The 27482-nt window shown below is 52.1% G+C and overlaps 1 protein-coding gene across 48 annotated transcripts in view; it reads left to right on the forward strand.

Annotated features, from left to right (window-relative positions):
* LOC126064689 (uncharacterized) overlaps positions 1-27482 on the forward strand; it is a 302693-nt gene that overhangs the window by 228545 nt on the left and 46666 nt on the right. For 19 of the 48 annotated variants that reach the window (XR_007514591.1, XR_007514597.1, XR_007514592.1 and 16 more), the window contains 2 exons: positions 1081-1172; positions 3537-3707. The exons of 21 other annotated variants lie outside the window; for them this stretch is intronic. Coding sequence is in view for 4 of the 27 variants with exons in the window: in XM_049863908.1 (XP_049719865.1) it covers positions 1081-1277 (197 nt within the window). In the remaining 23 variants the exon portion in view is untranslated. Of the gene's footprint in view, positions 1-1080; positions 2962-3536; positions 3708-23331; positions 25121-27482 lie in introns of those variants that run through there. 8 more of the 48 variants (XM_049863882.1, XM_049863908.1, XM_049863891.1 and 5 more) reach the window with 3 other exon arrangements.

Genomic DNA, 27482 nt, shown 5'->3' on the forward strand with positions numbered 1-27482 from the left:
GGGATTATAACCAGAGTTATAGGAGTTAGGATTTACAACACATATATTTGAGGGACACAATTCAATCTATAATACCTTTCAAAATCCTGTTCACATCTGCAGTTCCTGGTGAGAGGGGCTGGGGTGTAGGGATGGGTTTTTGTAAGGCATTGTGAGACTGTGGCCAGAATAACTACAAGCATAACCAGAGTAATACCACAGTGATGTATGTCTGCCCTCAAACTCCCTCTGGCAAGGTGGCAGGAAGGCAGCCGCAGAGGTAGAGACTTTCACTTGGGGCTGGGCTTCACGCCTGAGGTGTTGCTTGCTGAAACATCTGGGGGGCCTCTCAGGGTGAGGTGGCGATGCCAGCCTGTACTGGAACTGGTGGCTGTCTGTCCATTATGGAACTCATCCCCCCAACCACTGCAGAGGCACCTAGGGTGGATAAGAGCACATTCCTACTGTGCATGGGTTACTTGGGGTCCTTTTATATCCTCGGGGCCAGCAGTACTTGCCCTAGGAAGGCCTTAAGGAGAAGCAGAGGCCAAGATGCGAGGTCAGGGGCTCTCCAGCCCAGGGGAAGGGACACCTAGGACTGCGAATCAGGAGTTTGTTCCTTATTCTGTAACAGTGCAGTGTGTGTAACTTAGGGGTAGAGACCTGAGTCCTAGGAACACCTCCAAACTGTGCTTGTGGGTCAGCAGCCACCCAGCCCTGCCCCCTTCATTCATCCAGGCTACCTTCGATGCCAATCCCTCACAAGGGGCGTCTGCTTCTACCTTTGACTTGTGCCTTGCTGTTCCTGCTCAGAGGACTCTTTGCTCTTTTGCTGGCTTCTCCCTCAGGGAGTGAGGGGTGGATGATGCTCAGAGACTCTGAGCTCCATAGTGGGGCAGGTGGGGAGGACAGAAATCACAACTTAGGACCTGGAGAAGTTCCAGAACTGCTAAGGGGTAAATTTAAAAAATACTCTTACATTTGTTCACTAAAAATCCTATTATAAATGCAGTCTCTGAGACTGGTGAAAATCTTAAAATATACGGAAGAGTGTAAATGAACTGGGCGTGTCTCCTCTCCTTCTCCCCCCATGACTACCAGGCTGGGCTCATCCATTTGATCACCGGAAGGGTCCTGACTTATGGGGATCTTGGTGTTCTCTTGTACACACTCAGAAGGATCAAAACACCAGGGTGAGTACCTTCCTGGGTTCCACTTCCCTTGTGCAGAGCTGTTGTGATGGATTGAACTGCGTTCTTCAAAACTGTGTGCCAACTTCCCTAGGCCATGGTTGCTAGTATTGTGTGATTGTCCACCATTTTGTATGTGATGTGATTTTCCTTTGTGTTCTAAACCCTACCTCTATGATGCTAATGAGGCAGGATTAGAGGCAGTGACGTTAATGAGGCAGGGCTCAATCTACAAGATTAGGTTTTATCTTGAGTCAATCTCTTTTGAAATATGAAAGGGAGAAGCAAGCCGAGAGACAGGGGGACCTCGGGCCACCCAGAATGTAGTGCCAGGAGTATAGCACATCCTTTGGACTCGGGGTCCCTGCACTGAGAAGCTCATAGGCGATTGGAAAATGGATGACAAGGACCTTTCTCCAGAGCCCACAGAGAGAGAAAGCCTGCCCCTGGAGCTGGTGCCCTGAATTCAGACTTTTAGCCTACTAGACTGTGAGAGAATAAGCTTCTGTTTGTTAAAGCCACCCTTTTGTGGCACTTCTATTACAGTAGCACTAGATACTTAAGACAGCTGGTCAGCAAGCCCCCAACTGCACCCGCTGCTCCAGGAGCTGGGTCTCCTTTTGTATTGTCATCAGTGGGACACCTTGTTCCATTGTCTCCAAACTCCTGCACCTGTGGGTGGGTGGCAGGTCACATGACCTGTGCCCTGTGGGAGTTGATGGTCACCACTGGGCCAGATGCTAGGGTACTGCAGCTCGAGCTTGAGGTGGGACTTTCGTGCAACAGCTGTGTCACTGTGGTAGTAGCAGTAACCCGTACTGCAATACTGTTCCAGTGACACATGTCCTGGGAACCCAGGGCCTCAGGATGGGGCAGTGGCTGGCCCCTGGGGAACCTTCTCTCTGGTGGACAGAGGGCTGGGACCAGACCCTATGTCTTGCCTGGAGCTGGGCTGGCCTGGGATGGGGGAGGGTTTGGGCAGCACTTCCATTTGGGGAGGGAGGTGTGAGAAGCATGGAATGGACCCCAAGTGTTCCCAGTCTCCTAGGGTGCAGGCGATGAGTTCTGTGCATGCTGGGGACACACGCCAGGATAGAGGCCACCGGAGGCCGGTGCAGAGCCAGGGCTTCAGCGTTGCTCTCTGTGAATGTTGTGCCCATGGGCCAGGTTTGGAGGTGGGGGTGGTCCCCGGTGGTGCTGCTGGTCTGAAGAGTGTGGAATTGGGGAGGCTACTTTGAGGATCCCTCTTGGTGGGCAGCTGTGGAGCACTGCTTGCATCCAGACTGAAGAGGGGCTGGAACTAGAGGTTCCCTCACCTGGAAGGTGTCTGTGGGACCTAGGGAGAGTGAGGCCCAGGGCACATCTGCAATTTCTCTGGGAAAACTTTCTAATCTGTTGTAGTAGAGCCACTGGCAGACTGTAAAATGTTTTGAAAATTAAACCAAAAAGTGAAAGTAAAAATGAATTCATTCTCTGAATTACCTTTCCCTGATTCATCTGTTCTATTTACACTCCTGTCATCACATGACGTGGGGTTCTTTTGAGCCCTTTTACCAAACAGGGTTCTTCCAGGAGCTCTGCTCCTGCCAAGCATACTTTGTAAACTGAGAAAGTTTGCAGGACATTCCCGCTAATGGCTGCACCATGAGTTCTTTAGTCAATAGTTTGCTTCTAACTTTTTTGTGATCACAGATAATTGTCTGAAGAATGTCTATTCATAAAATGTTTTCTGTCTTTTCCTAATATTTCCTAGTCATTTGTGTTTCTTTTGCAATTTGTCTGTTATATCTTTTGTCCATTTCATTTAAGAGTTTTGCTATTTTTCTTCTTAGCATCTATGAGTTCTTTGCACACTAGTGTTATAAAACATCTACATATTTGCTGAACATTTTAAGTTTATTATTTGTTTTTAAATTTTGATGCCTTTAAAGTGTACAAAACCTCTAAGTGTGTTATCTAGTTTCATGATTTAGGTTTTGGAGTGAAGCTTTGTCTGAGTGGGTGGCTTTTTGGGTCTCTCTTTGGAGCCTCCATCTTCTGTCTGGAGGGCTGGTTCAATGTCATTGTTCTCCTTCATGGCACCAGTGCTCCTGCTAGGAATTCAGTTTCTTCCAGTACACCTTCCGTTTCTATTGAGCCTACCGTGAGCTTCTCATTTCTCTAAGTGTTGGAGTGAACGATAAATAGTTCCCAATTCCTGGTTTAATCCTCGATCCATGAACTGGACGGAATATGATTTTTAGTATTTCACTTATGACTTTTGGTTCTTTATTCCTATGGAAATTAGCCCTCATTTCTCTTTTGGAGACTGTTGGATTTTGGTATCAAGGACATGGTTCATGAAAGGAAATTTCTCTTGTTTTACAGAGTCCTGAAATGTTTTCACAAAGTGGGATGAACACTTTTGTGAAAGTCTGAAAAGCTACCCATCTGAGCCTGAAGGAGTCTGTGCCATCTGAATTGTCACTATTTGAGGCCAACGATTGCATCCCATGTCTGCTAAATCCTCCCCTGTACAAGTGCTGTGCTGCCACTGAAGTGAGTTAAGGCATCCAGAATGCTCCCAGTGGAGGTGGTACATGGTGCAGATGGTCTGGGCACTTAACAAAGTGCCACGGTGAAGACAGTGGGGGCACTCTGTGAGGATACAGCCACGGGAGGCGGACATACTGTTGGCGATGACTGTGGCACCTTTCCTTGAGGAAACCTCACTGGGATGGACTATGAAAAGGAGAGGAGAGACAGAGAGAGACAGTAACAGACATAGAGACAGTTGAGACAGAGAGATAGAGAGAGGTGAGACAGAGAGAGACAGAGACAGAGAGACAGTGAGACAGAGACCAACTGAGAGAGGCAGAGACAGAGGTGAGACAGTGAGATAAAGACAGAGAGAGAGAGAGATAGTGAGACAGAGACAGAATGAGATAGAGATAGAGATAGAGACAGAGACAGGCAGAGAGTGAGAGAGATCTAGATAGATATAGAGAAAGAGACAAAGAGAAGTGACAGAGATAGAGATTTGAGATCCTGTCTGTGCTCCCTGCCTGAGAGGTTATTTGCTGAAGAACCTAGGGAACCTCTCAGGGTTGTGAAGCTATACCTGACCTGGTGGGTGTCTGTCCATCTTGGAGCTCAGGACCCATGCACCACTGCAGTAACATATAGAGTAAGTGCCCATCCTCACCGTGCATGGGTTACTTGGAGGCCTTTTATATCATTGTGGTCAGCAGTACCTGCCCCAGGGAGGCTGAAAGAGATGCAGAAGCCAAAGGGGGAGATCAGGAGTTCTCCAGCCCAGGGGAGGCGGACAGCTAGGACTGTGAATCAGAAGTGTGCTCCATATTCTGTGAGAGCACAAGGTGTGACTCAGGGGCAGAGACCTGGGCCCTAGGAGCTCCTCCCAGCTGTGGCTGTGGATCAGCGGTGGCCTCTGGCCTTGCCCTCTAGGTCCTCTCAGTATGGCCTTGACTCCAATGGCCTGAGAGGTTGCGCTTGCATCCACCTCTCACTCGTGCCTTGGTGTCCCTGCTCAGAGGACTCTTTGCTCTTTTGCTGGCTTCTCTCTTAGGGAGTCAGGGTTGGACCCTGAGCTCCCAAAAGGGATAGGAGGGAGGGACAGGAGTCACAGCTCAGGACTTGGAGCAGTTCCTGCACTGCCAAGGGGAAGTTTTCAAAAAATACACTTATACTCTTTCACTACATATCCCATTATAAATGCAGTATCTGTGACTGGGGAAAGTTTTAAAACATGGGGAAGAGTGTTAATGGATGGAGCATGTCCCCTCTCCCTCTCCCTCCATGTCTACCAGGCTGGGTTCACCCCTGTGATCACAGTAAGGAGCCCACATTTCAACTCTCTTGGTGTTCTCTGGGCACACATTTGGAAGAATCGAAGTACCCAGGTGAATACATGCCTAGGTTCCACCTCCCTTCCGCAGATCTGGTATTTCGAATTGAATTGTGTCTCCTCAAAATGTGTCAACTTGGCTAGGCCATGGTTCCCAGGGCTGTGTGATTGTCTTCCTTTTTGTCATTTGATATGATTTTCCTATGTGTGGTAAATCCTACCTCTATGATGCTAATGAGACCAGATTAGAGGCAGTTTTGTAATGAGGCAGGACTCAATCTAGAAGTTTAGGTTATATTTTAAGTCAATCTCTTTTGAGGTATAAAAGAGAAAAGCAAGCAGAGAGACAGGGGACCCTCATGAAACCAAAAAAGTAGTGCCAAGAGCAGAGCTCATCCTTTGGACCAGGGTTCCCTGTGCTGCAAATTTCCTAGACCACAGGAGAATGGATGACAAGGACCTTCCTCCAGAACCCACAGAGAGAGAAAGCCTTCCCCTATAGGTGGTGCCCTGAATTCAGACTTCTAGCTTACTAGACTGTGAGAGAATAAGTTTCTGTTCCTTAGAGCCACCTACTTGTGGTATTTCTGTTATAGCAGCACTAGATGCTTCAGACAGCTGGTCAGTAGGCCTCCAACTGTGGCTGATTCCCCAGAAGCTGGGTCTCCTTTTCTATAGTTATCAGTAGGACATCCTTGTCCCATTGTCTCCAAATTCTGGCATTCATGGCTGGTTGGTGGGTCAGATGCCTTTTGTCTTGTGGGAGTTGATGGGTACTGCCAGACTGCAGTGCAGGGTGCCGCACCACGAGCTTTGGCTGGGACTTTTGGGTGAGTGCTGTGTCACTGTGGTAATAGCTATAACCCCAACTGCCATATCCTCACAGTGACACATGCCCTCACATAATCCTCCTGCCTAGCATAGCCTCATTCTCCCTTTGCACTGGGGATTCCGAGAGTTCCAGAGGTTTTGATATGGAGTTCAGGTGAGGAGGGATGTCTCTGACCAGCCCTCTGGGGGCCAAGAGACAGGTATTCTCCAGGGCTGTTGCATGTGGCCTGGGTGAGTGCCGAGGGCTCCACTGTGGCCAAGGAAGAGCTCCATGGTGGTCAAATGGCTGGGTGGTGTCCTGAGCATGTGAGGTGGTTTGCCTGCTAGTGCCTTTGTACCATTGGTGCTCCTGCTCCAGGAGGGCCTTGGGGTCTGAAGCTATTTCCATCGTGTGCTCTGTGTCCCTCTTGGCTGAGTGGACCGTAAACCATTAGGGTATTATATCCCTCCTGAGTTTGGGTCTGCTGAAGGCTCTAGCTTCGGGATCAATCCTGGGATATCACTCATGCCCTGGGTGCCCAGGGCCTGGGGATGGGGCAGTGGCCCCTGCGGAACCCTCTGTCTTTCAAGGAATTGTTATATTTCATCTAAGTTATCAAGTTTGTGGGCATAGAGTTGTTCATCAAATTCCTTTATTATCCTTTAATGTCCATGGGATCAATAGCGATGACTTCTTTTTCATTTTTGGTGTTAGTTATTTATATCTTCTCTACTCTTTTCATGGTTAGCCTGGGTAGAGATTTATCAGTTTAACTGATCTCTTCAAAGAATCTGTTTTTGGTTTCATTGATTCTCTTCTATTAACTTTGTTCTCAATTTCATTGATTTCTGCTCTATTTTTATTTGTTTTCTTTTTTTTGCTTGTGTCAGAATTAATTTGTTATTCATTTTTTGGTTTTCTAAAATGGAAGGTTAGAATATTGATTTTCTTTCTTTCTTCTTTTCTAACATATGCATTCAATGCTATAAATGTCTCTTTAAGCACTCTTTTACTGCATCCCAACATTTCGAAAAGTTGTCTTTTCATTTCCATTTAGTTCAAGGTATTTTTAAATTTCTCTTCAGACTTCTCTTCTGACCCATGTGTTACTGAGAAGTGTGTTGTTTAATTTCCAAATATTTTGATATTTTCCTGGCATCTTTTTGTTATCGATTTCTAGTTTAATTCTGTTGTGGTCCAGAATATACTTTAATGATTTTTATTCTTTTAAATGTGTTAGGCTGTATTTTATGTGCTGATGATCCACTCCCAAGACACCCTGAGCTTCGTTCCTGGTCTCACATTGCAGGCATGCTATGTTTGCACTGCTGTGCTGGTCATCTGTACCTGGTTGCAAACCCCAGGGGTCAGGGTGCTTTTGTTCTGGACTCTCAGGGCTTGATATGCACTAGGGGTGCTAGAATATTTACTGAATGAATGAAATGTTGTGGCTTTGGGAGTGAATGAAGTAATATATTTGTTGACTGGTTGTCAGGGGGATGGCACAAGTTACAGAGAAATATTCAGGGTAATTCTATCTTGAAGTAAAAGCAGCATTTTTTATATACTGTGTGTAAATGGAGGAGAAGGTGTGAGGCCAAAGGAAGCTGAGGTTTCTGACTGAGAGTCCGGAAACGAAGAACAGGAAGGGAAAATTGATGCCTTAAAGCTGATTTGTGAGGCCTTGCTGGCCTAGAGCTTATCTGCTTCCTGTGTGTGGAAGGTGAGGGGCCTGGAGCCAGAAGGTGGGGCTGCCTCTCTGCCCAAAGGGCACCACAGGTCTGGCTGAGCTCAGGCCTCCCAAGGAGGGCTAGGAGGCTGGTTGCGGACATAACCCTGCAGTGGCCAAGGCCAGGGCTGACCTGGAGCCCAGAGTGTCAGGTCCTCAGACTCCTATGCCCTTTGTTGAGCTGGCCCATCTGGACCTAGGAAAGGCAGCTGGGGAGTGATGCCCTGTGTACCCTTCTTGTGTGGGGCACCGACTCATGCTATAGAAGACACACTGGGGACCACAGTGATGATATGGGAGAAACAGGTTGTTGAGCACACATGGGAGTAGCATGGGGCTGAGCCCTGTCCCACCCAGCCAGATGAGCTCCTGCTGCTCCACTGTCCTCTTGATATACCAAGAGGAGCCTGGACCCTGACTGACTGGTGTAGTATCCAGAAAGCCAAAACAGGTACTTTGAAGGCCATGGAGGGGTACAGGAAGGACTGGGACTCCATAGAGACCTTACTGCCAGGATGATGTCTCCCCTGGCTCTGAGAGCAAAAGCCTTGGCTTAGCTGCAGGTAGGTTGAAGGACAAATAGGCAGAAGTGTTGAAGGTCTCTTTCCCTGCTTAGGGGGTAGGAGGATCTACCACCTGCCTGGGCTCCCCAGGGATGCCTCCATTTGAGTCTTTCTGGCATAATTTTACCTCTCTGGCTCTGACCCAGCATGGGTATGTACTGTTGGAAGTCCACATATGAGCTGAACCTCACCTTCAGGGTGTTGTTCCTGTCAGCCTTCCTGAACGGGGTCTATGACCCTTAGTGAGCTCTGGTCACACAGTTGGTACCCCAAATTCACTCCTCAGAACTTCTTCCCCAGCTCACGCTTTCTAGTCCTCATGAAGAAGTAAAGCCCGTGCGGAGTCTAGGCTGTTAGCCTGGGGTTAGTGTAGAACGTGGCAGGCCTTAGTGTTCCACCACTGGCCTTTCTCCCTGACCCCTGCCCCTGCTGGCAGCTGTCCATCCACTTTCTGCTGGAATCCAGTTTTTCATTTGACCTTTCACACAGTGGTAGCTACCACCATACCCACCTTGTCACAGAGCACCACAAAATCCTTCCGTACCTTTTACTGCCTTTGGAGAAGGGCCCCAGGCAGAGGCTGCATGGGTGTGGGCTTGAGGCAGTCTGTGGACTTGGCTCTGAGCCTCTCTAGTCCTGGAGGCCACTGAATGAGTTCTGTTTGAGATGTGTGTCACTGTGGCTCCATCTACACCCACTGCATCATGGACCTGCAAAAATTCTGCTGGGTCTGCCAACATTAGCTATTCCTGGCCTTGACAGGGTGGGGTGGGTGTCCCTCAGCCCTGGGCTTTTCTCCAGAATTCCAATTCTCCAAAGTCAGTGCACAGGTCAGGATCTGCCCCTGCTTGTGGGGGGTGCAATGGGGGCATGGGGGTCTGCAATGACGTAGCCATTTGGATCACAGCCTCGTGATTAAAGCCCAGGTCAAGGAGGCCTGGTGGTCCTTTTCACTGTCACGGGGTACCCTGAGCCTCTGCAGTGCTGTTCCAAAGGGCTCTGCCACCCCTAGTCCTGGCTGTGTTGGCTAACACATGAGGGGGCCCCCGAGGGGCTTCTGGCTCTGGTGTGAGCCACTATGGGAGTAACCACACCTGAGAGGGTTTTGTAGAAAATGTTCACTTGTCCAGAGTGAAGACCCAGGGTTCTTGGGGGCTCAGGAGCCAAGGAAAGAGACACGGTGGGGGGTGGGTACGGCAATGGGTTAGGGGTGGCAAAGGAGCATCTTTAGCTGAGACCCTCCCCCCCACAAGCTGCCTGAGCTACTCCTCTGTACTGGTATAACTGTCTACCTACTAGGTGTTGGGTGGAGGAGATGGGACCTGGAGAAAGGCCCCACCCTGAAGGGGTAGAAGGTAGGTAGAAATGGGTTCTTCCGCTGAGTGCCCCTGTAGGTGACGTGGCCGGTATTTCCTGGGAAGTCAGCCACAGTGGTAGTAACCATCCGAGTATCACAGCATTACAACCTCATACCAAATCTTGAGCATCCAGCCTCTGTGCCCCCATCTGGCATGGTTTTCTGGGGCTTCCCACTTGGGGGAAGGAAGAGAATGCATCAGAGGGGAAGAAGGAGAGGTGCAGGCTGGGGTGTCTTGAGGCCAGTGTTGTAGAGGAAAAAAATCACAGAGTTTAGTAAAGCAAAAATAAAATTTTATTTGGCATGTAGTCAGAAAGGCAAAAATGGGAAACTGACAAGCATGTTGCTAGAGCCATGTTTGCAGGATTCCAGTGAAGGTTACAGAGTCATCAGTGTATCTTAACATTCCAAATGGGCAAAACCAAATCCTACATTTTGAATTGTCTTTTTAAATGATCACTGGTACAGGTTTCAGTAAGAGACAATCAGGAGGGTCTTCATTGGTCCAACAAATTTCTATTCACTAAATGCTAATAGAAAATGATAAGAATGGAAAGCCTTTTGTGTTCTGGTTGACATGAAGGTTACTCTAAAAGATATTTCCCAAGAGTGTTCTATCTATTATTGTCTTTATCTCAGGGCACACGTGACGTGTCCTCGTGAGACCAGCTCCAGCTGGGTCACATTCTCTATGCTCAAAGACAGGGAATAATGACTCCAATATTATTTCCTAAATCACTAGTGAAGTAGTGCTTGGGGGCACTCTGGTAAGAGTCACTGGGGCTTGAAAGGGGGGAAACCCAGAGCCGCGGGGTTACCACCACCCATCTCTGCCCAGATAGCCTTCTTTACCCCTTCTGGATTAGCGGCCTGGGTGTGGAACAGGCTTGCACAGGCCTCCATCCTACTCTTCTGTGGCCTCTGGACCAGGCTGTAGGCTTTGGTTCTTTTGGGGGTGCTGTGCAGGGCAGGGCAGAGCCTGGGGGAACTAATAGCTCTGAGCTCTCTGTGTTTGGGCCTCAGGGCCTTCAATGGGCTAAGTGGACAGGGGCCCAGCAGTTCAGGGTGGGAGGTGGTGAGTGGGATAGGGTTGTTTGAGGCCCAGGTTGCAAGACCTCAGCCTTCCTTGCACAGGAGCTCATGCTCGCCACCACCAGGCAGTGGGCAGCCTCACAGCCTCAGAGGCCCTGGGCCTGTTCCTGCCCTTAGGAAAGGGCAAGAGAGTCTGTGAGGTCAAGCTAGGAGCCAGTGCAGTCCAGGGGAAGAGTGGCGTGATACTGCCCAGCTGAGGGGAGCTGTGTGTGGTTTCTCTGAACTCTTTTGGGTGGCACTGGGGAAGATGTGGCTGGGGGTCCTGGGGATCTGAGCACCCCTAATCTCAGCCAGAGGTGGACAGTCAGAGTCCTCTTCTGCACAGGTACCTCCTAGGTGGGCAGTGGGTAAGGGTGTTTGCTGTTGACAGACATGTGTCTGTGTGTCTTGAGCCTTGTTATGGAGAGAGGATCACACTTCCAACCACTAGAACCTTTGGGAGGACAGCATGAGGTGACCAGGCCTAGCTGCTAACATGGCCAGCAGAAGCCAGGCAATTATGAGCAGGGGCCATGGCACTGTGGTAACTACTACTACTCCACCACCCACAGTGACAGAGACCTAGACAATATTGCCTGCCCTTGTAGGGGCTGGAGGACAACAGAGTGCCTTAGAGGGCTGGGCCAGGTGCCTTCGGACGCTGAGCAGCCAGTGGTGTAGGGGAAGGGTATCCCCAGCGAAAGAGAATGGGGGCTTAATGGAGGCTCCCTAGGAAAGCATGGAGACACAATCACCAGGATAATGGATCAGAGTCCTTGGTCTTCAGGAATTGCCCCAGTAGCCTGAGCGAGCAGCTAGGGCTCTCAACTCCCCCCTTGCAGTCTGGGGGAGGCTTTCCCAAATCGTTCACAGCTCATGGCTCACTTTCTGCCTGGTGAGGGAGTGAAAATGAAGGCCCTACGGTCAGGCAGGCAGAGGATAAGGGGTTAAATGTGTACACACCTGACACCAGCTCTGTACCTGCCTCTATCTTTGCCTGGTCCCAGGCCAGGCCCTACACTGCCCTTTCGAACAACCTTGAGCTCATATGGTTGTCCCTACCCCAAGCACAACATCCCCTCCCTCCAGGTGGTCAGATTCACAGAAGCGCACCCTCCAACTTCCCTCCCCCTGCCTCATGTTTCAGGGTCTGGGAGGCACTGGGGCTTGAGTGAAGCAGGTTGTGCTGCCATGGGTGGCGCCACTGTGAGCACCATAGTCATAGTCATCTACCACAGCTTGATATTCTGTGACAAGAACTGGGTCTGGAGCCAGGGCAGGCTGGCTACATGCACAGAAGCAGAGAGGGTCCAGGAGGCCAGCCTCACCCCATGGCCACAGCTGCAGGACTAGCTGGTGGCCTGGGATGGTAGGGGATCCATAGGTGCTGTCTCTATCTAAAATGGGGGGAAGGGCATTGGGGAGTCTTGCATTTGAGATGCCCAGCCATGGCCCTGATATGTTTACTAACCCCAAGTGAGGAACGGGGACTTTTGTGGGTTGTCTAAATGATGCCAGAAGACAATGGTCATCAGGGAGGGGGTGGCGAATGGGTGGGGTTCAAGAGGAGAGAACCCACTATGAGCTAGATTAGGCTGTGTTGTGGGGTTGGCTTTGGCTTGTCTGTTTCATGACCTGTTTGGGCTTCCCTGTCGACTTCTCTGTGGTGACTTCAGGAGTTTGATGTTCCAGGGAGCCATGTCACCACTGTGATACTGTACCTGCTGGTTTGGGTTGTAGGCTGCATGGCTGTTCATCATGGATTGAATTATGTCTCCCCCCAAAATGTGTGTATCATTTGGCTGGGCCATGATTCCTGATATTGTGTGATTTTCGTATATGTTGTAAATCCTGCCTCTATGATGTTAATGAGGGACAATGGGTAGCAGTTGTGTTAGTGAGGCAGGACACAGCCTACAATATTGGATTGTGTCTTGAGGGAATCTCTTGAGATATAAAAGAGAGAAGGAGGCAGAGAGACAGCAGGGACCTCATACCACAAAGAAAGCAGTGCCCGGAGCAGAGCATGTCCTTTAGACCCAGGGTCCCCACACTGAGAAGCTCCTAGTCAGGGGGAAGATTGATGAGAATGCTGACAGAGAGAGAAAGCCTTCCCCTGAAGGTGACACCCTGAATTTGGACTGTTAGCCATCTTTACTGTGAGAATTCTCTTTGTTAAAGCCCTCCACTTGTGGTATTTCTGTTATAGCAGCAGTAGGTAACTGAGACAATGCAGTATCCCTCCAAATCCATGCTGGTGTGTCTCTGTTTGTCTTAGTTATCTAGTGCTGCTATAGCAGAAATACCATGAGTGAGTGACTTTAACAAACAAAAATGTATTTTCTCCCATTTCAGGAGGCTAGAAGTCCGAATTCGGAGGACTGGCTCTAGGGGAAGGCTTTCTCCCTCTTTCTGCTCTGGGGAAAGGTCCTTGACTCTTTTTAGCTTCTATTCCTAGGTTCCTTGGAAGACCTTGTGGCCTGTAACATGTACTTCTATGCTTGCTTAATGTGCTGTTTTATATCTCAAAAGAGATTAACTCAAGACAAGTCCTACACGAATACTGCCTCATTCACATAACAAAGAAAGCCCATTCTCAAATGAAATTTTAGCCACAGGTATAGGAGTTAGGACTTGCAACACATATTTTGAGGGACACAGTTCAATCCATAACATCTTTCAAAATCCTAGGCAGGCTGGTAGTGCTTGGTGGGAAGGCCTGGGGCATAAGGTTGGCTTTTTGCAAGACATTGTGAGGCTGTGGCCATAGCAACTGGAACTATGACAGTTATGCCACAGTGGTACAGACCTGCTCCCAATCCTCCTCTGGCAGTGTGCCAGGCAGGCTGCCCCAGAGGTAGATGCTTGAGCTTGGGGCTGAGCTCTGCCAAGGTGTTGCTTGCTGAAATGTCTGGGAGGCCTCTCGTGGTGGCATGGCTGAGCTGGTTGGTGTCTGTCCAGAATCAGCCAATCCCCTGCCTCTGCAACAGCACCCAGAGTCGGTGAGCACCCAGCCCAAATGTGCATAGGTTACTTGGGGGTCTTTTATACCCTCAGGGCCAGCAGTACCTGCCTCAGGAGGAGGGAGCAGAGGCCAAGATTGGAGGTCCAGGCTTTTGCAGCCCAGAAAAGGGGGAAAGGTAGGACTGTGAATTGAAAGTTTCCTCCTTATTCTGTGAGAGTACAGGGTATGCCTTAGGGGCAGAGACCTGGGTTCTAGAAGCTCCTCCCTGCTGTGGCTGTGTGTCAGCAGCGGCCCCAGGCACTGCCTCCTATGTCCATCAAGGGTGGCCTCCATTGGGATGCCTGGAGAGGAGCATCTGCCTCCACCTTGGACTTGTGCCTTGCTGTTCCTTTGCAGGGGACCCTTTTTTCTTTTTCTGGCTTGACCATCATGGAGTCAGGGGTGGATGGTGCCCAGAGATCCTGAGCTCCACACAGGGGCAGGTAGGAGGGACAGAAGTCCCAGTTCAAGACGTGGAGCAGTTCCAGCACTGCCAAGTGGTAAGTTTTCAAAAAATACACTTATATTCCTTAACTACAAATCGCATTATAAATGCAGTACCTGTGTCCTATAGGGTCGCTATGAGTCGGAATTGACTCGACGGCACTGGTTTTGGGTGCCTGGTTAAAATTTTAAAATATGAAGAAGAGTGTAAATGGACTGGGCATGTCCCCTCTCTCTCCCCGCATACCTACCAGGCTGGGCTCTCACCTGTGATCTCAGGCATGAGCCCGCCTTGTTACCCTCTTGGTGTTCTCTGTGCACACATGAGGAAAGATCACAAACCGGGGTGAATATATACCTCGGTTCCACCTCCCTCGTGCAGAGCTGGTGTTATTGATTGAGCTGTGTCTCCCAATAATGTGTGTCAACTTGGCTAGGCCCTGGTTCCCAGTATTGTGTGATTGTCCACCAGTTTGTCATTTGATGTGATTTTCCTATGGGTTGTGAATGCTAACTCTGTGATGTAAACAAGGCAGAATTAAAGGCAGTATATTAATGAGGCAGGACCCAATCTACAAAGTTAAGTTGTATCTTGAATCAATCTCCTTTGAGATATAAAAGAGAGAAGCAAGCAGAGAGATAGGGGACCTTACGCCACCCAGAAAGTAGTGCCAGGACCAGAGCGCATCATTTGGACCTGGTGTTCCTGTGCTGAGAAGCTCCTAGAAAGGGAAACTGATGACAAGGGTCTTCCTCCAGAGCTGACAGAGAGCAAAAGCCTTCCCCAGAAGCTGGCACCCTGTTTTCAGACTTCTAGCCTACTAGATTGTGAGATAATAAACTTCCGTTTATTAAGGCCACCCACTTGTGGTATTTCTGTTACAGTAGCACTAGATGACTAAGACAGCAGGTCAGCAGTCCTCCAACTGCCCCGGGAGCTAGGCCTCCTTTACTGTTGTCATCAGTAGGACATCCTTGTCCCATTGTCACTGAACTCCTACTTCCACAGGTGGGTGGCAGGTCGGATGCCATGTACCCTGTGGGAGTTGATGGGCACCACGAGGCTGTACCGCAGGGTAGTGCTTTGGGCGGGGCTCTTGGGCAGGTGCTGTGTCACTACCACTGCTTTATTGTCACAGTGACACATGTCCCTACACAATCGTCCTGTCTGGGACAGCCCTGTCAACCCTCTGCAGTAGGGATTCTGAGTGTTCCAGATGTTTGGGTTTGGAACTCAGGTGAGGTGGGATGACTCTGACCAGCCCTCTGGGGACCAAGAGATGGCTCTTTCCAGGGCTGCTGCGTGTGGCCTGGGTGAGTGCAGCGGGTTCCACTGTTGCCAAGGAGGAGCCCTATGATGAACAAAACCCTGCTGGGATCCTGAGAAAATGCTGTGGTTTGTCTGTGCTGCCTTTGGTCTCTCCTGCTCCAGGAGGGTTTTAGGATCTCAAGTAGTTTCCATCTATTAATCTGTGTCCTTCTTGGCTAAGTGGATTGTGAGCCATTAGAGTATTGCATCCTTCCTGAGGTTGGTTGTTCTGAAAGCTACAGCTTCAAAATCAAACTTGGGATGTCACTAATGCCCTGGGTGCCCAGGGCTTGGGGCTGGGGCCATGGCCTCTGCAGAACCCTCTGTCATTCAAGGAATATTTCATCTACGTTATCAAATGTGGTCGGCATAGAGTTGTTCATAACATTCCCTTATTAGCCTTTTAATGTCCATTGGATCACTAGTGATAACTTCTTTTTCATTTTTGGTTTTGGTAACTTATATCTTTTCTAGGTTAGCCTGGCTAGAGATTTATCAATTTTATCGATCTCTTCAAAGAATCTGCTTTTGGTTTCGTTGATTCTTTTCTATTAAATTTGTTTTGAATTTCATTGATTTCTGCTCTATTTTTATTATTTATCTTCTCTTTGCTTATGTCAGAATTAATTTGTTCTTCCTTTCTGATTTTCTAAAATGCAAGCTTAGAGTACTGGTTTTATATCTTTTTTCCTAACATACACATTCAATGCTATAAATGTCTCTCAAAGCACTGCTTTTACTGCATCCCACACATTTTGATAGGTTGTCTCTTCATTTCCAGTTAGTTCAAGGTGTTTTTGGTTTTCTTTTCAGACTTCTGTTCGGAATTATGTGTTATTGAGAAGTGTGTTGTTTAATTTCTAAATATTTTGATATTTCCCACCTATCTTTCTGTTATCAATAGCTTAATTCTATTGTGGTTAGAATATACTTTAATGATTTTTATTCTTTTAAGTATGTTAGGATGTGTTTTATGTCCTTATAATCCATTCCCAAGACCCCCTGAGCTTCCTTCCTGGTCTCAAATTGCATGCATGCTGTGTTTGCACTGCTGTGATGGTCATCTGTACCTGCCTGTAATCCTCAGGGGGCAGGATGCATTCGTCCTGGCCTCTCAGGGCTTGATATGCACTAGGAGTGCTAGAATATTTCCTGAATGAATGAAACATTGTGGACTTGGGGGTGAATGAAGAAATATATTGTTGACTAGTTGTGGGGGGGGGGGCAGCACAAGGTGCTGAGAAATATTCAGGGTGATCCTATCTTAATGTTAAAAGCAGCATTTGAAGATCTCAATATACTGTGTGTAAGTGGACAGGAAGAGCAGAGGCCACAGGAATTTGAGGGTTCTGGCTGAGGCAGGGCAGGAGGGGCTGGAGGTCTGGGGAGCAGCAGGGCCAAAGGAGAGGCAGGAAGGGAAAATTGATGCCTCAAAGCTGATTTCTGAGGTCTTGGTGGTCTAGAGCTTATCTGTTTCCTGCGTGTGTAGGGTACGGAGCATGGGGTCCGGTTGTGGGGCAACCTCTCTGCCCAAGGGGCACCACGGGTCTGGCTGAGCCCAGGCTTCCGAAGGAGGGCTAGGTTGCTGGAGGCCTGCATAGCACTGCGTTGGCCAAGGCCAGGGCCGACCTGTAGCCCAGGTTGTCAGGCCCAGAGGCCACCATCCCCTCTCACTGGAGCTGGCCCATCTGGACTCAGGAAAGGCAGGTGGTGAGTGATGCCCTCAGCACCCTTCTTGTGTGGAGCAACAGCTCATGCTGTAGAAGACAGGCTCTGGGCCACAGTGATGATGCGGGAGAAACAGGTTGGTGAGGACACGTGGGGGTAGCATGGGGAATGGGCTGAGCCCTGTCCCACCCAGCCAGATGAACCTCCTGCTGCTCCGCTGTGGACTTGATGTACCAAGGGGTACCTGGGTCCTGACTGACTAGTGTGGCATCCTCAAAGCCGGGAAAGGTACCTATGAGGGCCATGGAGCAGTCCATGCTGGAATGGGGGATCCATAGAGACCTGGCTGCCAGGATGATCTCCCCCCTGGTGCTGAGTGCAGTGGGCTTAGCTAGGCTCCAGGTAAGCTAAAGCATAAATAGGCAGAAGGGGTGCCGGTCTCTTTCCTGGGTTAGGAAGGTCCACCACCTAACCAGGTTCCCCAGAGAGTACCTCAACTGAGTCTTTCTGGCTCTCTTCCCCCTTCTGGGCTCTGACTGTCTGTGTGCTATATTCTGTTGAAGTCCACCTATCAGCTGAACCTCACCTTTACTGTTCTGGCCCTGTCCAGCTTCCTTAAAGGGGTCTATGACCCTGGTTGAGTTCCAGCCCCACAATCTACTACCCAGGATTTCCTCCCCACTTATGCTTCTTAGTCCTCACCATGAAGAGAAGCTTCTTTCAGGATCAGGGCTGTTACCTGGGGGTTAGTGTCAGAGCCTGGAGAGTCTCAAGTTCCAGCACTGGCCTCTCTTTCTGTCTCTCCCCTGGCTGTTGGGATCCAGTTTTTGATTCAGTCTTTTGCACCGTGGTAGCTCCCACAATACCCACCTTGACACAGGGCCTCACAGAATCCCTCTGTACCTTCTGCTGACTGCAGGGAGAGCTCCAGGCAAGATGAATGCGGAGGGTCTTGACCAGCTTTATGGCCTTAGCTCTGAGCATCTCTAGTCCCAGAGGCCCTGGAGTTCCATGTGAGACTTGTGTCACTGTGGCCCTAGTCACAAGCACTGTGTCATGGACCTGCACAAATTCTGCTGGGTCTGGCCAGGGCTGCCTTCTGGGCAAACATTGGCCTTTGCTGGCCTTGACAGGGAGGGGTGGGTGTCCCTCAGCCCTGGGCTTTTTCTCCAGAATTTCAAGCCTCTGAAATCAATGCACATGTCAGGATCTGGCCCTGACTACAGGGTGGGGTTGAGGGATAGGGAGTTGCAATGGAATGGCTAGCTAGTCGGAGCACTGTGATTGGATCCTAGCTAAGTGTGGCCTGGTATCCCTCTTCACTGTCACTGTATACTCCGGCCCTCTGGAGTGATGTCCCAAAGGGCTCTGCCACCCCAGGTCCTGGCTGTGTTGGCTACCACAAGAGGGAGCTCCCCAAAGGTCTCTTGGCTTTGGCCTGAGCCACTACGGTGCTAATCCGGCTGTTAGAGTGTCTGTACAGAATGTCCCCTTGCCCAGAGTGAGGATCTGGGGTTGTTGGGTGCACTGATACCCCAGGGGAAGAGACAAGGTGGGGGAACAGGAATCAGGTGGGGGTGGCAAAAGAGCATCCTCAGCTGAGGCCCCGTCCCGGCTTCCAGGGCCTCTCGCCTCTGCTGGCATCAGTGTCTACTGCTGCCCTGGCCAGGAGCTGGGTGGAGGAGATAGGACTTGGAGACAGGCTCCATCCCTAGGGGTTGGAAGGGAGATAGAGTTAGGTTTTTCCCCTTTTCTGCCCCTGCAGAGGTCTTGGCTGGTATTTGCTGAGAAGCCAGCCACAGTAGCAGTAAGCACCATAGCAGTAACTTGGCATTACAGCCTCATACCAAATCTTAGGCATCCAGCATCTTGGGCTCACACCTGCCATGGTTTCCTGGGGCTTCCCATATGAGGGAAGGAGGAGAAGACAGAAGAGGGGAGGAAGGAGAGTTGAGGGCTTGGGCGCCCTGAGGCCATTGAAGGGCTACGTGGGGTCACTCTGGTAATAGACACTGGGGCTTGAAAGGGGGCAACCCAGAGCCCTGCGTCTCCAACAGTCCTCTCTGCCCAGACAGTCCATTCTGCCTCTTCTAGAGTGGTGGTCCTGGTGTGGAGCAGGCTTCCACAGGGCTCTGGCCAGCCCTTCTGTGGCCTCTGAACTGGGCTGTGGGCGGTAGGCTATGGGCGGGGTGGGGCATTGTTCAGGGCAGAACAGAGTCTGGGGGAACTGACAACTCTGAGCTCTCACGGTGGGACCTCACAGCCCTCAGGAGGCTGAGTGGGTTGGGGTCCAGTGGTTCATGGTAAGTAACGGTGGGTGGGGTAGGGGGTGTCTGAGGCCCACATAGCAAGGCCTCAGCCCCTCCCCCACCACCACACTGCTCAGGAGCTCATGCTGGCACCACCAGGGAGTGGGCAGCTTCACAGCCTCAGAGGCCCTGGGTCTGCTCCTGCCCTTGCTCAGGGGCAGAAGAATCAGTGATGTCAGGCTATGAGCCAGTGCAGACCATGGGAAGGGTGGCCTGAGACTGCCCAGCTGAGGGAAGCAATGTGTGATTTCTCTAAACTTTTAGGTTTGGCACTGGGAAGCTGGACTTGGGAACCTGTGGGTCTGGGCATGGCTCAGCTCTGCCAGAGGTGGGTGGAAAGAGTCTTCTCCTGCTTGGGTGCCTTCTATGTGGTCAGTGAGTGACGGTCTTTGCTGTTGACAGGCATATGGCTATGTCTCCCTGTCTTTGTTATAGAAAGGGAATCATGCTTCCAACCACAGGGACCTTTAGGCAGACAGCGTAATGTGACCAGGCCTGACTACTAATATGGCCAGCAGAAGCCAGATGATTTTTAGCAGGGTTGTGCCACCGTGGTAACCTCTACTACTGCAAGACCCAGAATAACAGGACCCAGACAATATTGCCTGCCCCAGCAGGGGCTGGAGAGCCACAGAGGGCCTCAGAGGGCTGGGCCAGGTATCCCAGGGAATCTGAGCTACCAGTGGTGTGGTGGAAGGATAACCCCAGGGAAAGAAAGTAGGGACTTGATGGAGCCCCCCTAGGAAACTGTGGGAGTGCACTGTCCAGGCTCATGGCTCAGAGTCCATGGTCTCAAGGAATTATCATAGTGGCCTTGAGCAGCAGCTGGGGCACTCAGCTTCCTCCCTAGCAGTCTGGATGAACTTGCCCCAGGCCCTTCACTGCTCGTGACTCAGTTTCCCCATGGTGAGGGAGTGATGATGGAGGCCTTATGGATCAGGCTGGCAGAGGATGAGGGGTTAATTGTGTACATACCTGACACCAGCCCGGGCCTCCTCAGCCTTTGCCTAGACCCAGGCCAGGCCCTGCATTGCCCCTTTGACTGTCTTTGGGCCCATGTGGTCGTCACTGGGGTTCCCTCCCCAAGCACAACTATTCCCTCCCTCCAGGTGGCCAAACTCACAGAGGGCCACTCTCCAACTGCACTTCCCCCACCCCCACCACAGGGTCTGGGAGGCGCTGTGGCTTGTGTGGAGCAGGTGGTTGGTGCTATGGGTGGTGCTACTACATCACCATAGCCATAGTCATCTACCACAACTTGACACACTGTGACTAGAGCTGGGGCTTGAGTCGGGGCAGGGTGGCTGCATTCACAGGAGCAGAGAGGGTCCAGGCGGCCAGCCTGGGTCTGTGGCCAGAGCTGCAGGGCTAGCTGGTGTGCTGGGGGTGGAGATGCTCAGGCTGTCAGGACTGCTAGACATCCAAGGGTGAGGCTGACATTGAGGGGGCATGGGGGGACAGGAGAATGGTGACACCATGAATGGCAGTCTGGCTGCAGTGGCTGAACTCAGAATGCTGTGGAGCCATCTGAGGGACCATAGGCAGGGTGGTAGGAACTCAGTCTGACCTGTACTGCCTGCAGGGGCCTGCATTCGGCTGGGTTGGATGGGAGGGAGAAGGAAAGAGGGTTGGATGCCATGAAGCTAGGCTCTGGTCCTGGGCTGGGAGGAGGAGGGAAGGCCAGCAGAGCACGCATTGGGCCTGTGTTAGAGGAATGGCACCAGGATCCACGTGGACTCAGGTCCCACCTGACTTCACCTGGTTCCCTGGCCTAGATAGGTGAGGAGGGATTCCTGTGGGTTCAGCTCCTGGAGAGGCTTTTCTGGGACCTCCTTCCATGGGGGCTGGCAGATTTCCAGCACGGTGTCCCAGACGATGACCTCATCAACAGGCCGCTGTGCGAAGAAAGCTGCACTACCGTCTTCTGGGGAGAAACCCTTAATGACCTTGAGGTGGGTGGGGTCCAAGACAAGCTAGGGATGAGTAGTTGCCCAAAGGAGCACCACTCGACATGCTGCCTCAGTGAACTTCTATGCAGTGAATACCAGCCCAGCTACAGCATCCTTTCCTTTGTCAGCCTCCGGAGGCTCCCAGGCAGAGCTGGCCCTGACTCCCCTTACCTTCCTGGGCTCTTCCACATAGGAGGTGGACTGCCTCGGCTGCAGTCATGCCCACTGGGGGGTCAGTGTGAACAGTGCTTCCTCAAGGGTATAGAGAGGGTTGCTAGCAAGGCTGCCGTCTTCCTGTGTTGGCTCCTTGCTCTGTAGGCCACAGAGGTCTCTGGATGCTGGGTGTCTGCCCAAGGGGAGCGTGAGCAGGGGTGAGGTGCCGGGTGGGCTCTTGTGTCTTGCTTGACTTCCTATGGCCAGACACATGCTAGTATCCAGGATGGCTGTGGTCCAAGTGCATGCTGAAAAGCCCCCAGCTAAGAGGAGGATGGATGCTACCCCTGAGTCTTGTGCTGACCCTGGCCATGCTGCCCTCGGAGCTGAGAGGCCCGGTTTTTGCTGCAGGGTCTGTCACTGTGGCAGTCATAGGTACACAGTGGGAAGGTCCTTAAGAAAAAACCCTCTGTTCTGGGACACTGGCACTGCTCCAGGCTCCTTGGAGGCTCACCTGGCCCAGGCGACCAGTGCCCTTGACCCCGGATCTCTGCTCAGTGGTCTTCTCTGCACATGGGTCAGGCTGGCAGGCTGGCCCAGTCCCTGCACTCCCGAATCCTGGGAATGTGTCTGAGGTGTTGCTATATTCTGCAGGTATGGAGGAGCCCAGCCCCTGGGAGCTGTGGTCATGGGGTAAAGGTACATAAGAGATGCCCACTCTTCCTTCCTTGGGGTGGGGTCTGTGCAGGAGAGCTGCCCTAGAGGGTCTGTTTTTTGTGGGCTGTTGTCATGAAGGACGGACCAGCTGACCAGTGGTCTGGGACAGACTCAGGAAGAGAGAAGGCCATTAATGGAAGGTTCTTTGTTTCTGAAGGTCAAGTGAGGGTCTCAGCTCATAGAAGACCAGGCAGATCCAGGGTCCCAGCTTGACTTGTCCCCAGGAAAGAGACCATGCCAGGCCCTGGCTTTTTGGATCTGGTTGTCCACTGTCCTGCCAGCACTGTCATCTCTCCCGGGCACTCCCCTGGTTAGGGCCTTGGAGGCACCTCTCTTGCACCAGATTTGGTTGGCAGGGGGCTACTTAGTGGCCACAGTTGTGCTGGACACTCCAGCCCTCAATGGTGCCTACCAGGGGCCTCTTTTAGAGCTGCCCACCCCAGCCTTTCCACTGGGAGAATGGATTCTAAAAAGAAACTACTCAGCCCCACCCACCCTCCTCAGAGGCTGCAAGAGTCTCAATTCTCACCCCCACCTACTGCCTTTTTGGGCAGGGGGTGTTGGGAAGTGTGGGGCGCAGGTTGTCATTTGGGGCAGGGTGACGTGGAGGGAAGAGAAGTATGACCAAAAGGCCCAGTGACTGCAAGGCTGGGACAGCGCCAGAGCAGCAGGGGTAGGCCAACTTTCCTGTTGCCTCTGTTCAAAATGGAGTAGCATTGTAGAGTGGTGTGTCTGAGATGCATAGCTGTGGCCCTGATATGTGGACCAACTCTGAGGGAGGAGGGAGGACTTTTGTAGGCTGTCTAGTGAAAGCCAACAATCTCCTTGGTTGGGAGTTCAGCAGGAGTGTACCCGCTATGAGCGAGATTGGGCTGAGTCGGGGATTGGCTTTGGTTCATCTGTTTCGTGGCCCTTATGGACTTCCGTGGCAGGGTCTATGTGATGATCTCCCTGGGGCTTACTGGTCTGGGTAGCCATCTCACCACTGCAGCACTATACCTGCTGGGTTGGGTCATGGGCGACATGGCTGTGGTAGCCCAGGAATCCATGGTAGTGTGTTCCCGTTTGTCTTACTCATCTAGTGCAAGTGGGTGACTTCAACAAACAGAAATTATTCTCTCACAGTTTAGGAGGCTAGAAGTCTGTATTTGGAGCTCTAACTCTAGAGGAAGGCTTTCTTTCTCTCTGTTCTGGGGAAATGCCACTTTCTCTTTTCAGTTTCTATTCCTAGGTTCCTTGGGAGATCAGCAGAGGGGAGGAAGGAGAGGTGAGAGCTGGGGTGTCCTGATGCCCGTGTATGGGTGCTTGCGGCCACTCTGGTAAGAGTCACTGGGGCTTGAAAGGGGGAAAACCAGAGCTCTGGGGTTACCACCACCCATCTCTGCCCAGTGGTGACCCTGGTGTGGAGCAGGATTGCAAAAGCCTCCATCCTGCTCTTTTGTGGCCTATGGTTTGGGCTGTGGGCTGTGGTTCTATTGGGGGTGCTGTCCAGGGCAGGGCAGAGTCTCGAGGCACTGACAGCTTTGAGCTCTCAGTGTGGGGCCTCAGGGCCCTCAGGGGACTGAGCAACCTGGGGTCCAGCAGTTCAGGGTGGGAGGTGGTGTGCGGTGTAGAGTTATCTGAGGCCCAGATTGCAAGACCTCACCCTTCCCTGCACAGGAGCTCATGCTCGCCACCATCAGGCAGTGGGCAGCCTAACAGCCTCAGAGGCCCTGAGTCTCTTCTTGCCCTTGTTCAGGGGCAAGAGAGTCCGTGAGGTCAGGCTAGGAGCCAGCGCAGGCCAGGAGAAGAGTGGCCTGAGACTGCCCACCTGAGGGAAGCATTGTGTGGTTTCTCCGAACTCTTATGGGTGGCTCTGGGGAAGCTGTGGCTGGGGGGACTGGGTGTCTGAGTACCACTCAGCACAGCCAGAGATGGACAGCCAGAGTCCTCTTCTGCACAGGTGCCTCCTACGTGGGCAGTGGGTGAGGGTCTTTGCAGTTGACAGGCCTGTGGCTCTGCCTCCAGAGCTTTGTTTTGGAGAGGGGGTCATGCTTCCAACCTCTAGGAGCTTTAGGAGGATAGCATGAGGTAACCAGGTTTGGTGTCGGCAGGAGCCAGGTGATTTTGAGCAAGGGCCATGCCACTCTGGTAACTACTACTATCCCACTACCCACAGTGACAGGGACTCAGGCAATATTCCCTGTCCTTGCAGGGGCTGGAGCACCACAGAGGGCCTGAGAGGGCTGGGCCAGGTGTTTCTGGGAGGCTGAGCCACAGGTGGTGTGGGGGAAGGATATCCTCAGGGAAAGGGGATGGCAGCTTAATGGAGGCCCCCTGGGAAAGTGTGGGGGTACACACTCTAGGCTTATGGCTCAGAGTACTTGGTCTTCCGGAATTGTCCCTGTGGCCTCGGCCAGCAGCTGGGGCTCTCAGCTCCCTCCCTAGCAGTCTGGGTGAGCCTGTCCTAGGCCCTTCACTGTTCATGCCTCAGTTTCCCCATTGTGAGGGAGTGATGATGGATACCCTATAGATTGCGCTGGCAGAGGAGGAGGGGTTAATTGTGTACATGCCTGACACCAGCCTGGGTTTCCCTTAGCCTTTGCCTAGTCCTAGGCCAGGCTCTGAACTGCCCCTTCGACCATCCTTGGGCCTGTATGGTCACCATTGGGGTCCACACCCCAAGCATAACTATCATTTCCCCCCAGGTTTCCAGAGTCACAGAAAGGTGCCCTGCAGCTGACCTTCCCCACTCCCACCACAGGTTCTGGGAGGCACTGGGACTTGTATGGAGCAGGTAGTTAGTGCTATGGGTGGTGCCACTGTGCTCACCATAGCCATAGTCATCTACCACAGCTTGATGTTCTGTGACAAGAACTAGGGATGGAGCCGTGGCAGGGTGGCTGCATCCTCAGAAGCAGAAAGGGTTCAGGCTGCCAGCCTGGATCCTTGACCACAGCTTCGGGGCTTAGCTGGTCGGCTGGGAAGGGGACGTCCTCAGCCTGTTAGGGCTGCTGCATGTCTAAGGGTGAGATGACAATGTGGGGGTATGGGGGGGACAAGAGAATGGGGATACTAGGAATGGTGATCTGGCTGCACTGGCTGAATTCCGGCTGCTGGGGGTGTGCTGAAGAGCCATAGGCAGCTAGGTAGGAACCTCATCTGTCCTGTGCTGCCTGCGGGGGCCTACGTATGACAGCTGAGGTGTTCGGCAGGAAGAAGGAAAGAAGGTTGGATGCCAGGCAGCAGGGCTGTGGTACTGGGCTGGGAAGAGGAGGGAAAGCCTGCAGAGTGTGGGCTGGGTGTGTGTTAGAAGAATGACATCAGGACCCACCTGGGCTCAGGTCCCACCTGACTCCACCTGGTTCCCTGACCTAGAGGGGTGAGGAGGGATTCCTGTGGGGCCAGCTCCTGGAGAGGCTGTTCTGGGACCCCCTTCCCTGGGGGCTAGCAGATTTCCAGCACAGTGTCTCTGATGATGACCTCAGCCAGACACTGTTGCAGGGAGAGCCCTGCACTACCCCTCTTCTGGGGAGAAGCCCCTGGTGACCTCTAGATGGGTGGGTGTCCATGACAGGCTAGGGATCAGTTCCTGCCCCACGGAGCCCCACCTGACATGCTGCCCCGGTGACTTCTGTGCAATGAATACCGGCCCAGCTACAGCTCCTTTCCTCTGTCAGCCCCTGGAGGCTCCCAGGCAGAGCTGGCACTGACTCCCCACATTACCTCCCCAGGACCCCTATCCAATGCTGGGCTCCTCCAAGTTGATGTGGGGGCTTGGCTGCAGTCGTGCCCACTGGGCTAAGTGTGAACAGTGCTTTCTCTGGGGTGTAGGGTAGAGTTGCTAGCAAGGGTGTGGCTTACGTGTGTGGGTGCCTAGTCTGTGGACCTCAGTGGTCTCTGGGTGAGGGTTGTCTGTGCAAGGGGAGTTTGAGCAGGCGTGAGGTGCCAGGTGCTTGTTCCTGCCTTTCCTGACTTCCTGTGCCCACACACATGCTGGGATCCAGGGTGGTTGGGGTCAGAGTACAGGCTGAGAAATGGGGTGACTGGGAAGCCCCCAGTTAAGGAGAGGGTGGAATAATGTCCCTGAGTCTAGTGTTGACCCTGACCATGGTGCCCTGGGAGCTGAGTGGCAGTTTTTTGCGACTGGGTCTGTCACTGTGGTAGTCATAGTTACACAACGGGAGGGTCCTTGTCAAAAAGACTTGTGTGCTCCAGGCTCCTCAGGGCGCTCAAATGGTCAAGGCAACAAGTGCCCTGGACCCTATACCTCTGCTAACTGATCTCTGCACATGAGGCAGGCTGGCAGGCTGCCCCAGTCCCCGCACTCCTGGCCCCTAGAAATGGATTTGAGGTGAGGCTGTTCTCTGCAGGGTAGGGAGGAGCCCAGCCCCCAGGGACTGTGGTCATGGGGTGAAATTGCATGGGGGATGCCCACAGTTCCTTCCCTGGGGTGGGGTCTGTGCAGGAGGGCTGCCTGAGAGGGTCTGTTTTCTGTGGGCCATTCTGATACATAATGGACCAGCTGACCAGTGGCCCGGGAGAGAATCAGGAGAGGAGACTGCCATTACTGGAAGGTTGTTTCCAAAGTGTGAGCATAGTCCTTGGTTGGCTTCTAGATGAGGTCCAGTGAAGGTGCAGCTCGTAGAAGGCTGGGCTGGTCCAGGGGGCCTACATGACTTGTCCCCAGGAAATAGGCCACACTGAGTCCTGGCTGCTTGGACTTGGTTATCCAGTGTCCTGCCAACACTGTCTCTCCTGGGCATGCCCCTGGTTAGGACCCTGGTGTCGCACCCTCTTGGGCCAAAGCTGGTGGGCAGAGACTGCTTAGTGCCCACAGGCCCACTGGAAACCCCAGCCCTCAATGGCACCTACCCGGGGCCTCTCCTAGAGCCACCCACCCAGCCTTTCAACTGGGAGAAAGGATTCAAAAACAAAACCACTCAGCTCCACACACCCTCCTTGTAAGCTGTAAGAGTCAATTCTCACCACAGCCTATTGGCCAGCTGGGCATGTGGCGTTGGGAGGTGTGCGATGCTGGATGTCATGGGGGGCAGGGTGGTATGGAGGGCAGATAAGCATGACCAAGAGGCCCAGTGACTGCAGGGCTGGAACAGTGCCCAGGCATCAGGGGTAGGCCAAGTTTAATGTTGTCCCTGTTCAAAATGGGGGGGGGGGCTTTGTAGAGAGGTGTGTCTGAGATGCCCAGATGAGACCCTGATAGGTTGATCAACCCCGAGGGAGGGGGGGGGACTTTTGTGGGCTATCCACTGGAAGCCAGCAGACTTTTGTGGGTGGTCAGCAGGAGTGTACCCACTATGAGTGAGATTAGGCTGAGTTGGGCATTGGCTTTAGGTTCCTTGGAAGGCCGTGTGGCTTGTATCATGTACTTGTTTGCTTGCT

This window comes from Elephas maximus, chromosome 21, assembly GCF_024166365.1.
Source record: "Elephas maximus indicus isolate mEleMax1 chromosome 21, mEleMax1 primary haplotype, whole genome shotgun sequence".
In the NCBI taxonomy this organism is placed as follows: Eukaryota; Metazoa; Chordata; class Mammalia; order Proboscidea; family Elephantidae; genus Elephas; species Elephas maximus.